This window comes from Chrysochloris asiatica, unplaced genomic scaffold, assembly GCF_000296735.1.
Source record: "Chrysochloris asiatica unplaced genomic scaffold, ChrAsi1.0 scaffold00004, whole genome shotgun sequence".
Classification (NCBI taxonomy): domain Eukaryota; kingdom Metazoa; phylum Chordata; class Mammalia; order Afrosoricida; family Chrysochloridae; genus Chrysochloris; species Chrysochloris asiatica.
Window position 1 is genome coordinate 18,201,200 of NW_006408522.1, and position 14,262 is coordinate 18,215,461.

The 14,262-nt window shown below is 36.8% G+C and overlaps 1 protein-coding gene across 1 annotated transcript in view; it reads right to left on the reverse strand.

Annotated features, from left to right (window-relative positions):
- The window catches only part of UNC13C (unc-13 homolog C (C. elegans)), a 769,914-nt gene that overhangs the window by 381,474 nt on the left and 374,178 nt on the right, over positions 1-14,262 (reverse strand). The window contains exon 13 of the mRNA XM_006831631.1: positions 8,921-9,077. Coding sequence (XP_006831694.1) covers positions 8,921-9,077 — 157 coding nt within the window. The remainder of the gene's footprint in view (positions 1-8,920; positions 9,078-14,262) is intronic.

The following is a 14,262-nucleotide window of genomic DNA, read 5'->3' on the forward strand; positions in this document are numbered from 1 at the left end:
GTAATTTATGAATAATAATCTTATAACAAATTTTATATTGACTGTTTTGTCTTCTTAAAGAGGCTTCCCTGTTCAAATTTCTAAGAATCTGGTAGCACAAAACTTGAATTTGCCCTTAGTCTAGAACTAATCATTTGGCAAGTCATACAGACTGCAAAATGTTTTCCACATCTACTCTTTCATTCTCCATGCCACTTCTTTCTTTGTTCTTCTAAACCACTGTCTAGATTCAGCATGACTAATTAGGCCACGACTAGTATGTAGTTCTTCACACTAACCTCCCTCTAGAATTCCTGTGTCCAACACTAAGCACTGGTTTACTCATTTCTCCTTTATTTAGTGTATCTTGTATTCCAGAAACTGGAAAACTTAAAAAATGTATTTCTCAAACCCCCTTGCAGTGAAGTTTTTGCAATGATCTTAGTTTCTGCCTATTTGATACAGTTGCACCGTTATAGGTGGAAAGCAACATGAAGTAGCAATCAATTAACTTCCTTCTTCTTGACTTATGCTGCAAAGAACAGTCATGAAGAAATTCACTTTTCAGTGTCTGGTTCTAAACATTTGTGGTTCTGAAAAGAATGTTGCATTGGTAATATAGGCAGTGTCTTGATTTCCCACCTTCCTGTTATAAAAAAGGTTAGCAGCTACTGGGGAAAATTAATTCCACTGTGGAATCCTGAGATTTCTCATGGGGCCTTCTTTTCCAGTTCTTCAGATGATATTGTAAGATCTAGTGCCCTGTGTTAAGTCTCCTTTTGTTTAAAGTAACTAGAATGGTTTCCATCACTACAACTGAACTCTGTTTGACCCATCCTATCTCTCTCCTTTCACATTTTCTCTACAGAATGATCTTTCTAAAGCAGAAATTCAATCAGATTATACCTTTTCCAAAAAATTTTGTACTGCTTTATGAGAGAAATCCAAACTTTGGGAGGCATTAAAGGCTCTCAACAATCTAATGCCAAAAAAGTGTCACAGTCTTACTTTTATCTTCCATTGTATTTGACCTGTTCAGGAGGCAGACTACTACATACGCACTTTTTTTTCTCTTTACTTCACTTTATTTTTGTTGTTGTTAGGGCCATCAAGTTGGTACCAACTCATAGCGACCCAATGCACAACCGAACAAAGCACTGGCTGGTCCTGGGCCAACCTCACAATTGTTGCCACACTTGAGTCCATTGTTGCTGCCACTTGGCCAATCCATCTTGCTGGGGGTCTTCCTCTTTTTCTCTGACCCTCCACCTTACCAACCATGACATCCTTCTCCAGAGGCTGGTCCCTCTTGATATGTCCAAAGTATGGGAGACGAAGTTTGGCCATCTTGGTCACCAAGCAGCACTCTGGCTGCACCTCTTCCAACACAGATCTGTTCTTTTGCCACTTTATCATTACTCAAAGTGAATTCTTAGGCCTAAGAAATTTTTCCTACTGCTCCTTGAACTTTGATATACTACTCATCACTAACAGCCCTGTTGCTTTGCTATGCTCCCACGAATCTCTAAGAAAATTAGTCACTTGCTCCTCTGTAATTTCAAAGCAAAATTTTAAGTATAAGTTCTTTTGTCACTTACTGTATTTTTAAACTGATTTTCTTTTTTTTAAACGCATGCTTATATAACTATGCCATTAGAATTTGAGCTCCGAGAGTAGAGGTCAACACTTATCTTTCAGGGTTTTCAGAAACTGTCATAGCTCCTTATATGAGCTAGCATATAAAGGATATATATATTAATAAGTTAGCATATTAGATGAGCAAGGGCACAAAGAATGTATTAATAGTAAAGAAATATTTATTAATGTATTTGTTGTTGTCTAGCACTAGCTGTGTTAAGGAGGATATGTGTTCATTGTTGATGTTAAATGTTATTGGGTTGGTTCTGACTCATAGCGACCCTGCATAGGGTTTCTGAAGAGTGGCTGGTGGGTTTGAACTGCCAAGCTTGTGGTTAAAATCCAGTGCTACAGCACCACACCAGGACTCCAAATGGGGTATATATGCTAAGGAAAAAACCACAGCTAGAGAAACATGAATTTTATTAAGTAATATTTTACTCCTTTTTGTGTTAAGATAACTTGCTAAGTAAATTCCTTAAAGATTTATCTTTTAATCTGAAATATTGACCCCTGCCCATAGAGTTTCCTTCCTTTTCAAGCCCTGATTTATATATTGTTGTTGTTGCTGTTAAGTGCCTTCAAGTCAATTCCGATCCATAGTAACCCTGTATAGGGTTTGTAGGGTTGTATCCTTTCACCATACTTATTCAACCTGTATGCTGAGCATATAATCTGAGAAGATGGGTTATATGAAGAAGGACATGGCATCAGGATTGGAGGAAGACTCATTAACAAACTGTGATATGCAGATGATTCAACCTTGCTTGCTGAAAGTGAAGAGGACTTAAAGTGTTTACTGATGAATATCAAAGAGCACAGCCTTCAGTATGGATTGCATCTCAATATAAAGAAAACAAAAATCCTCACCAAAAATAAACAACATTCTTATCAATGTAAAAAAGTTTGAAGTTGTTAAAGACCTCATTTTTCTTGGATCAAATGTCAACATTCATGGAAGCCGCAGTCAAGAAATTAAACAATGCATTGCATTAGGTAAATGTGCCGCACAAGACCTTTTGAAAGTGTTGAAGAGCAAAGATATCAGCTTGAGGACTAAGGTGCGCTTAACCCAAGCGATGGTATTTTCAATAACCTTATATGCATGTGAAAGCTGGACAGTAAATAAGGAAGACCGTAAAAGAACTGATGCTTTGAGTTTTGGTGTTGGAGGAGAATATTGAAAGTGCCGTGGGCTGCCAAAAGAACCAATAGATCTATGTTGGAAGAAGTGCAGCCAGAGTGCTCCTTAGAGGCCAAGATGGCCAAACTTCATGTCTCATACTTCGGACATATTGTCAGGAGGGACCAGTCGCTGGAGTAGGATATCATGTTTGGTAAGGTGGAGGGTCAGAGAAAAAGAGGCAGATCCCCAGCGACATGGACCACAAACACATTGGCCAAGTGGCAGCATCAATGGGCTCAAGCGTGGCAACAACTGTGAGGTTGGCCCAGGACCAGGCAGTGTTTCATTCTGTTGTGCATTGGGTCGCTATGAGTCGGTACCAACTTGATGGACCCTAACAACAACATAGGGTTTCCAAGGAGCAGCTGGTGAGCTTGAACCACCAACCTTGCAGTTCAAATGCCTTTGCAGTCTGATGTATTAGCTCACAGCACCACACCAAGACTCCACTCTACATATGGGCACCTTCAGTCCCCATGGAGACATTTATTTCTTTGATCGTCTTGACTCCAAACCATCTTGACACTCAGTGGAACACAGGTAAAACAGATCTCTGAAAATACAAGTCTTGGTTTATTGATTTATTGCATTTACCAATTTTCATGATGTAAATGTTTTCAATGGGGCCAATTTCAATGATAGCTGTGTTTAAGAACCAGCTCTAAATATTCCTGAAAATTTAATCGTCAGTTCTTACAAGCAAATAGAAGTTAATTCATGCACACCACTGTTTCCCACTCAATTTTCAACAATCTAATCCTATAACCACATCTTAGACTTAAAATATTTTCCCTTTGAAATCTTAAATAGAATATATGATATATCCTACCTCCGTCCTCTATTCCTTTCTGACTTTGTCTTTCTTTTTGAATGAAGTATCTCATTTTTTCATGTCTTTTCCATCAAACCTAGACCCCATAGTGAATCACTTCAACTTCTCTCTGACAACATCATCTATATACAAATTTCCTCATCCTTCTATTGCTTCTTTTATGCAAAACTCTAGCCTACAGTAATCTAACCATCTGCTACATCTGCTGCTGCATTATTATCAGAATGAGGAGAAACTGAAAAAATCTTACAACTATAAGAATTGTTACTACAAAAATTGCATGATATCCAACATCAAGTGAACCATCAGCTATACTAGGAATTCCTCTTAGGTGGCTGTAGAAAGTTCCTCTTTCTGTTCCCTTGAGGATAGAGTAGAACTGCTCCATAGGGTTTCCAAGGCAGGTGTGGCACTGTGGGTTCAAGCACCGCACTGCAAATTCAGTTTGAACTGCAACTTTGCCAGGGGTTCAAGCTCATCACCCGCTCCTCAGAAAGCCTAAACAGGGTAGCTATGGGTTGGGACCTACTTGACAGCATTTAACAACAACAATATTTATGGAAGCAGACTGCCATAAATTTGATCGTCTTGACTCCAAACCATCTTGACACTCAGTGGAACACAGGTAAAATTAGTGCTCATTTCACTAATAGAGCAGCTGGTAGGTTTGAAGTGTCAATCTTTCAGTTAGCAGCTGAGCACTTAACCAATGTACCACCAGGGTTCCTTTTCCTTTCAATAACTTATCCAGAACTTTACCAACCTCTTTCAGTTTGTTAACTTAGGCCATGCAGATGATCATTCATTTTACCCCACAGAGAAGATTAAGAAAACAGGGCATGAATCTTTCAACTTCCGGTTTGTATGTTAGCAATCCCATTCATGCTATTTTTCAAATTTCAGAAATTCATTACAAAGGATGTTGTCATTAGGTGTTGTCACTTCAGTTGAGGTCATAGCAATCCTACATACAATAGAATAAAACACAGCCTGCGGCTGTGCAGCCTCACAATCACTGCTGTGTGTGAGCCCAGTGATGCAGCCCCTGAGTCAATCCATTCTGTTGGGGTAGACCACTTTTTTTCTGACTCAATATTTTGCCAAGCATAACGTCCTTCTCCAGGGATTGGTTCCTCCTGATCATATACCCAAAATATGTGAGATGAAGTCTCACTATCTTTGCTTCCAAGGACAATTCTGGCAGTACCACTTTCAAGACAGATGCGTTCATGTTGTTGTTGTTGTTGTTGTTGTTGTTGTTATGTGCCGTGGAGTCGGTTCCGACTCATAACGACCTTGTACAGGGTTTCCGAGGCTGTAAATCTTTACGGGAGCAGAAAGCCTCATCTTTCTCCCACAGAGCAGCTGGTAGTTTCGAACTGCTGACCTTAAGGGTCGCAGCCCGATTTGTAACCACTACGCTATGAGAGCTCCTTGGCAGTCCATAGTATATGCAATTTATTTTTTCAACACCATAATTCAAAGGCACGAATTCTTATTCCACCCTGTTTTTGTCTTCTTGAATTCAGTTTCATTTTATTTTTGGGGGGATTATTACATTATTTATTCATTTCTTGAATTTGCAAGCTCTCTATTAAAAAGGGCTCCTTTCCTAATAATTTATAAATATGTTCAAATCTCTTAATAAATCTAAAAAAAAATCCCTACCTAATTTGAGATTAAACAACAACAAAAATTTAACATGGCAAACCTCTTTCTCTTTGCTAATCTCTTTTATGCCTTCTGAATTAAGTTACTTAATAGAAAAGTCTTCTTTTATATCTTTATACATTCTTATTATAAAATCAATAGAAATTTTCTTAAATTTAGTATAAAGATGAATACCAAACAACATTGAAAAAAGTCAGCTATAATCCCACCAGCTAACTGCACTGATAGAATTTTAAGGCATTTCCTTCAAGTATTACTTCTAAACAAGTTTGCATCTGTTTGTGTGTGTATGATTATCTATATGTTTAATGTTGACATCAGATTACACAGAGATTTTATCACACCTTTTATTTGCATTATGAACATTGCTGAGTGACAGGAACAGTTCCTAAATATTTCGTTTTAATGGTTACAGAGTATCTTAGTACATGTCTGGGCTCTAGTTTATATAGCTCCTCACCTATCTTGTTCACGGAACATGTCCATGAAATCAACTGCTCCACTGTATGATCAACTCTTGATTGCCAAACACAAAGGGTTTATTTCATTGACCATTTTCCTTGAACTTTTTACAACTGACAATGTTTACACTTCTTTTTGCTTAAAAATGTTTCCTTTTGTCTTTCATAATATAATATTTTTTGTTCTCATTTTCATCTTATTTTTCTTGTCTCTTCCTTTTATACTCAAAGATTTTATCCTTGAGAAGTTCCTTTACTTTGATTCTTGAGTATATTTCAATCACACCATGACTTTCAATAACATTTGTACCCCAACTTCTGAATTTTGGTAAAAGTAGTGGTTTTCTTTTCTTAAAGATATGTGTTTTACAATTGTTATTAGTAAGAAAGCTTTTCCCATTGGTTTACTTTTTGGAGACTGGAAATTTCTGGGTGATAACTTTAAAAAGGATGAAAATTTGCCAAAATAATGATGTTTGTGAGTCCTAAGAGACAGTAATGGGTTCAGTAGTGAGGTGAATAAAAGCGTAGGGTCCTGAAGTGAAGGTGGGAGACATTTACATTGAAATATTTGATCCAGCAAATGGCAATATTTTCAATAGGTAGAAAACAGTATAGTTAAATTCACATAGCAAATCACTAATTTATCAAAAAGCAATTTTAAAGGACTTCTTTGTTTGACCCAACTTTAAAGGTTGTATTAACTACAAAACAAAATTTGCTTTAATCATACTGCCACTGAACCACTTGAACTGTACTTAAATCAATGTAGGGTCTGTTCTTTGGATCTGCATAAAGGAATATGTTATCTAATTTTAATCCAAGTAGCATCTATATTGGGTATTAATCAGATAAGCGCATCTTTGTTCTCAGAAGTAGAAAGGCTCAGTGCTCCACAAGGTTGGCTTATGCTTTATGATAAACCCAGGTGGAGCATTAGAAGCAAAATAGTTTCATTACATGGAAGTCTTTATTACAGATAAAATCCCAAGACACTGGCTACTGTTACTAAAATGAGGTTTTAATAACAAAACTGTTTTATGATTTGGTATCTGGTCCAAATAGTATTTTATTTATCTCACTAGGCAGAGTCCTTTGGCACCAGCTCCTGTAAGAGTTCATGTGTAAACTATAAAAAGTAGTTGACAATGTTGTGTTTATATCCTGGGTAGAACAGGAAAGGCTGAATCCTCATACTTTCTACAGCCACTGCTCATTTATCAACATGGTTAGGTTCCAAAGACCAGATCAATATGCAAAACTTGGTATTATGCAAAAATATAGGATGACTACTACATCAGCATCAGATCATAAAATGGAGGATGACTATATCAGTGTCAAATTACAGAATTAGGTAACTGCCAAATGACATAATTACCAAACCACTGGGAATCCTGGACAGCCAAGTTGATACATAACCTTAACCATCACAGTCCATGTTATTTTTGTTCCACACATCAGCATTTGTTACTGCCAGATATATGTTGCTAAAGTGAAAAATATATAGATTTTCACCTATTTTCAAAATTGCAAAATGTCAGATAATGAGGCCATTGAATAAATGTATATTTAGAGCACCTTCAACTTTTACAAATTAGCTTTTGATATTCTATCTCATTTGACATTCATCTTAAATGTGACAGACATATTAGAATAATAATTATTTTCTTCTTTTGGCACACTGAGAAGCTGAGGCTGGAATAATTGAACAGATTTGCCAACTAACATATAATTTGAATGAACTCAAAACACCATGATTTCCAACCCTAAGAATATTCTTTTTTACTGGATGTTATTTTTTACCTTTGATTCATTCTAACTCACTCCATTCACTTCACATACATGTTCTCTTTTTTGATGAAAATAATAGAAAAAGAGTAAACAACAGGACTGTTGTTTTTTGTCTTTTTCTAATGGGTTTACAGAAAGTATCTGCTAATTTATTAGAGAGGCTGGGTCTCAATTATTTCTGCTCTATATTGTTGTGGTTAGGGGTTGTTGAGCAGATTCCAATTTATAGTGACTGCATGAACAACAGAACAAAATTCTATCTGGTCCTGTATCATCATTACAATTGTTGTTATGTTTGATCCCATTGTGGCTGCCACCATGTACTCTCTATACATGCTTGAAACTTTTATTTCTAGCAACATTGTAATGAGTATCTGTTCAGACCACCAATTTGGAGATGCAGTAGAAAAAGTAACAATGGTGTCATAGGAATCATTTTTCTATATTGTATCTTAGCTAACTCCATGGAAAAAGAAATTAGAATAAAAATATTTGTCTCCCAGTATTGAGCAGCAGTACTACCCACCCTGTGGCCCAGATCAGAAATACAGGCATCTTTCTAGAAGTCTTCATCGTCCCTCACCCTCCACATCCTTAAAGTCACCAAATGCTCTTGACACTGTTGATTCCATAACTGGAATAACTCTAGAATCCATTCTTTCTTGTCCATCTCCACTGACACTGCCTTAGTTTAGCTGCTCCTCGCCAAATCTAAGAAATTATTCTTAGTTTAAATTTTCATTTCCAGTTTTATCAATTTCAATTTGATTACAGTTGTAAAGAAAGGATTCCAATAATAGGTAGCATGGAAAAATCTTTGGATACAAGGGATACATTTTTTAAACTCCTTAAGGTCCCTATCTTTTAAAACAATCTACTTTTTAAAGTGTTCTTGAACCATTTGATTACCTCAGGTGGACAGCCTGATTTAGGTACAGACAATTCTCTTAGGGTCTTTATATTTCTTTATTTTTTGCTTGGAGGATGTTCTGTTATCCACCAGCACCAGAATGAGTCAACAAATGTTTTCTAACAGGTTTCAGAGAAGGCCGTCACGCTCCTATTTACCAGGGAATAGTACCTGACTTGAATCCCAAATTTACATACAGAGATTTTCTGTTTTTAATTCCATTACCCTCTCATAAAATTTATCACTGACCCCAAATCCAACCCTCCACTAAAAAGATAATTTCAGATACAGAAATTAATTTAATGAGGGTTCATATTGACTATCAAAAAATGTTACCTCATGAAAAATATTTCAAATGAATACCCATTAAGCAAGGAAATAGTCCCTATGATGCCCCTTCTTCAGATTTCAAGAATTAAAGTTTTTGTTTTTTTTTATAGATAGGTACTTACACCAAAGTTAGTAGCTGCAAAACGATCTGAGGCAGAAACCTGTACATTTGTTGAAACCGTTGTGTGTGCGTAGAAAGCATTTATATTAGCCAGCAGCGTGCTCATGACAGCAGGGACTCCAGGACACATGTATTTAGATGACAGACATGAAAAGTGCCTGTAAAACAAACACATGAAAAACTGAGATCAGAAACGAAGTCGTTCACATAATATCATATGCTCTAATGCCAGCAATGAAGTAATTCCTCAACCACATCTAAGCAAAAAGAGAGGACCCTCTCCATAATCTCTAAAATCCATTTCAGCCTTCTGAAAAGTCTTATTTACAACTGTGAATGGGCTTCATTAGAATGTGATTTGTCACTGGGATACATGCATAATTTCTTTCAACTACAACAGCATTGTGACAACACACCTGAAGCACAATTTTTAATGGACTTTAGCACTGTTGGAAAGCAGTAACCTAGAGGCAGTAACTCTTGAATCAACAACATTTCCACTCATTTCAGTTTCTGAAATTCCACATTCTACTCAGAATGATGTTCTTTCACACTTGCATTCTTGCATCCATGAAATACCAAGAGGCCCTCCTCTCATTACACACTGATCTAACAAGTCAACCAACAATGACTTGGTCTAGTTTTTGGGGTGTTATTCACAAAAGAATTTCTTTGATAAAGAGTTCTGTTTTCTAAGCACTTCGTTATAAGGAGGGTTTGATAAGGAGAACAGATGAAGAGTGAGGATCAATTGAATTATGTTACCTTTCTGCTTGGTGAACATTTTCTAAAGCCTTGAAAAAGAGTATTATTTACAGTCATCAGATGTATCAAGTATTCAGTCCCATTTCTTTGTTCAAGGAGACCTGTTTCATTTGAATTATAACAAAAGACTTGAAAATTGTAAGCACACTTTATGATAAAATAATATGATGAAATATTTGAATGGAGAAAGAACACTTTTAAAACCTAATCTGGTCATTTTTGCTCTCATAGCTCAGAAATTGATACTCCATCTCAGTGTCTCTGACTTTTACATCAATGAACAAGAACAAACATACACAAATAATGGGACTGAGTTACAACCCCAAAATAAATTGATTGTTGTTGTTAAGTGCCACCAAGTTTACAAGTTTCCAAGGAATAGCTGGCGGGTTTGAACTGTTGACCTCATATTTAACTGTCCAGTGCTTATCTTACAGCATAGTGGTGGTGGTGGTGGTGTGCTTTGGAGTCAGTTCTGACTTACAGCGACCCTGTTCAGAGTTTCTGAGGCTGTAGATCTTTACAGGAATAGAACACCTCATTTTTCTCCCACAGAATGGCTGGTAGTTTCGAACTGCTGACCTTGAGGTTAGCAGTCTGACTTGTAACTACCATGCTACCAGAAGTCCTTATTTAACAACATTGTTGTTGTTAAGTTCCATCAAGTCGATTCTGACCCATAGCGACCCTGTATAGGGTTTCCAAGGAGCAGCTGGTGAGCTTGAACCACCGACCTTGCAGTTCAAACGGCTTTGCTGTCTGGCGCATTAACCCACAGCACCACACCAGGACTCCATCTAACAACATAGTGGTCCTGAATGTGATGGTGTCTCTTAGCTCTCCCCATGGTACCCCAGCTAGCTTGTCTTGGGGTTGTTTAATGAAGATAAAACTTTAAACAATCTTTATCAAGGATTATTAATAATAATTTAAGTCATTAGAGTTACATATTTTGAATAATTTAATCCTGGGATTGTATTATCAATGACTGCTGCTTCGTTCAGGTAAACAATAAATATTTTGTCTTAATTATACACTAAGTCAATTAAGTCCTCGTGTGGTGCTGAAGGATAATGTACTGGACTGAGAGGTTAATTTGAACCACAAGGTCAGTGGTTTAAACACACCATCTGCTCCTTAGAAACCCTGAAAAGAGCTGTTATGAGTTGAAACCTACTCAACAGCACTTAACAATAAACACTAATGAACTTTACTATAGTTATAATAAACTAAAATATGTTACAAGTGCCACAAATGATATAAAGGTATTTGTTGTTGTTGTTAAGTGCCATCGAGTCAATTCTGACCCATAGTGACCCTGTATAGGGTTTCTAAGGAGCAGCTATTGAGTTCGAACCACCCACCTTGCAGTTCAAACGAATTTGCAGTCTGACACATTAGTCCACAACACCACACCAGGAGACACTTAAAATTTAAGTTAAACTGAAGAACTAAACCATTAATTTCCCTAACCCTCCTAACCCCCAGCAACTCACAGAAAATTCTATTTGTTAGATCCTTTGGTCGAAAGCTATGGGAAATGCAATGTTTAGATGTAAGGGCTTAAAATGAAAAGAAACCACACATACTTGTGGAGAAAGAGGTATAGGAACAGCATAGGTGATTGCCAATATAAAAGACGAGGACTTTATTATCCTGAGTCTGTATCGTATCATTAAGATTATTGATGTGAATGCTGAGGTCGTTCACATCAATAATCTTGTTCTTGGTTATCAAAAAGATTTGGTGCCATCATAATGCAGCCATCATAGTCTGTCTTCGCTTTTCGTGGTTGCCATCCCGGAATTTTGGTGTTTGATAAGTTGGCAGCTATAAGTGCCGTTGAGTAGGTCCTGACTCACAGCAATCCTGTATAGGGTTTCCTAGGAGCAACTGATGTGTTTGTACCACCAACAGTGTAGTTCAAGTCGACCTTGAGGTTGAGTGCCTACCTGCAGCTCCACACCAGGGCTCCAGCAATAGCTGAGCAGTAAATTAAAGTATAAATAATGGAGAACGTCAGAATGCCCTCCTTACATAAGGCACTAGCAGTGTGATTTTTATGAAGTTAAATAAAAAAGGGATTTCTAAAATGACATTAGTATTAATTATAATTCTCATTATAATGCTTACTACTTATAAGTCATCTGAGGGACAAATAAGAGCAATATGGCAAAGTTTTGGAGATGTCAAAAAATAAAAACACCAAGTTTCTCCTATTTTTCTCTTTGTGCTGATTCAGCTAATAGCTTAATGATGAAAATGCTCTATGAGGTTGTGGTTGTGGTTTTGCAAGCAATGTTTTTTAAATAAACAATGAGATGTTTCACAAATAATTTATATGCTAGATATAAAAGTATAGGTGACATCGACAAAGCAATATAAATAAATATAATTTTGAGTTTTCTAGTTTAATACTGTGGGAGAAAGATGAGGCTTTCTGCTCCCACAAAGAAATCCTATACGGGGTTGCTATGAATCAGAGCTGATGTGAAGGCTCTTAACAACAAGAAGAACAATTTAATACTGGGAGAGTGGTGGCTTTGTAAATTAAGCACTGGACAGTGAACCACAAGGTTGGTGGTTTGAGCCCACCAGCTGCTCCTCAGGAGAAAGATGAGGCTTTCTGCTCTCACAAAGATGTACAGCTCAGAAATCCTATGTAGGGTCTCCACACGTTATAACCCACTTGGTGGCACTTAACAACACAAAGAGTTGAATACAATCTTTATTACGCACTTCTAATTAATGGTAACAGATAATAGCCATCTAAAAGTTGGACAAATCTCCTGAAATAAATTGTTACTTAACACTTTAAATTTTGTTTAGAAAATAAACATAACTTCAACTCATAGCCTAATCCTAGAATGATACTACTCTTATGACTAAGCTCCATTGATTTTAATGCTTTCTCGTTAAACTTTTACCTATTTTAATATTAAAGCCAACTGGTCAGAGCTGTCTCTATTTATGGGCTGCCCATTCAGTACAGATCCACATCTTCTGGCACCGTATTCAGTGGTAGGGATCCAAAGTTGATTAAAGCCTTGTCCCTGATATGATTAAATAAAAAATGCATACCTCAAATGAGAAGTATAGACATTAAACCCTAATTTTGTCACACTGAAGGAAGTGCTATTATTGTTTTTAAGTGTTGTCCAGTCAGTTCCGACTCATAGTGACCCCGTATGGGGTTTCCAAAGAGCAGATAGTGAGTATGAACCATCAACCTTGTAGTTCAAACTGAACTTGCTGTCCAGTGATTTATTTCACAGCACCAAACCAGATCTGTCGTTGCCATTAATATTAATAGAAAAAGGTATTTGCATTGGATAAGTCATTGGTTTTGTAAAATTTCATCATGTGATATCTGGAACAGTTTCTACCATTATTGTCAAAAGCTCCAACTACAAATCCTTCTTTGTTTCCAGTTTTTGCATTCCAATCACCAATAACCATTGATGTAATTATATATAAGGAACAGTACAACATGGTAGAAATTACAGTGAAAAGAAAAAAAAAAAAAAAAAAGGGATTATGTATGTGACATTCTAATAATTTTAAGCTGGCGGAGCCCAAATATCTAGGGAAACATTCTAGATCTGGTGTGGCCAGAGGTAAGACTGGAAGATATGTAGAAGGGTCTTGTCTGATATGTTAGGTAAGTTGTATCTATCGTATTTTGAATCTTTTTTTGAAATGTCGGAAGATTTTTTGAATAAAATTTGAAATCTTACGTGGAAAATGAATGTAAACAATAATTGCCAAGTAACTCTAGTGAAGTAAAATAGGAAGCGACAACATTAGATTTGTATTTTAAATAGGTTAATATGGGAGGAAGAGCTTTTAGAAATGTGAGTTTCAGAGTGGCAAGACTAGAGAGGAGTTTTCAAAAGGAAGACATGATGGGTATTTGCACTAGTGCCACAGTGTGGATTTGTTGTTGTTGTTGTTAAGTGCAGTCGAGTCAGTTCCGACCCATAGCGATCCTGTATAGGGTTTCTGAGGAATGACAATGAGCTTGAACTGCCGACCTTGCTGTTCAAACCAACTTTACTGTCCAGCACATTAACCCACAACGCCACACCAAGAGTCCATTTTGAAGATAAGGAGAAGGAAATGAATTTGAGGAAGACTGAGAGAGAAAAAAATGATTGAGGAGTGAGGGACAAGAGGAGGAAAGGATTAAGTGAGAACTTTCTAGTTTAGGTGATTTGATGAATGGTGCTCTGCCAAGTGAGTTAGGGAAAAAAATAAAAGGAATTTTTAGGGAATGATGATGTATTTAGTTGAACTTGAATTTCAGGTGCCAATAAGTTTCAGGTAGGAATGTACTCTGGGTTACTGAAGGCTTGGACTAGACATCAAGATATAGGATTTTTAGCATAAAGGAGACTGTCAAAATCATGAGAATGGATATGATCTCTACATAGAGAGTATGTAGAGTGAAAAGAGAAGTGTGAAAGAATGGAGCCTAGGAAAGACCAATAAGTAAGAGGACTGAGAATAAATTAAAAGCCAGGGAACTTGGAAATCATGGGATTGAATACACAAAGTCCTTCAATTGTGTGGATCATG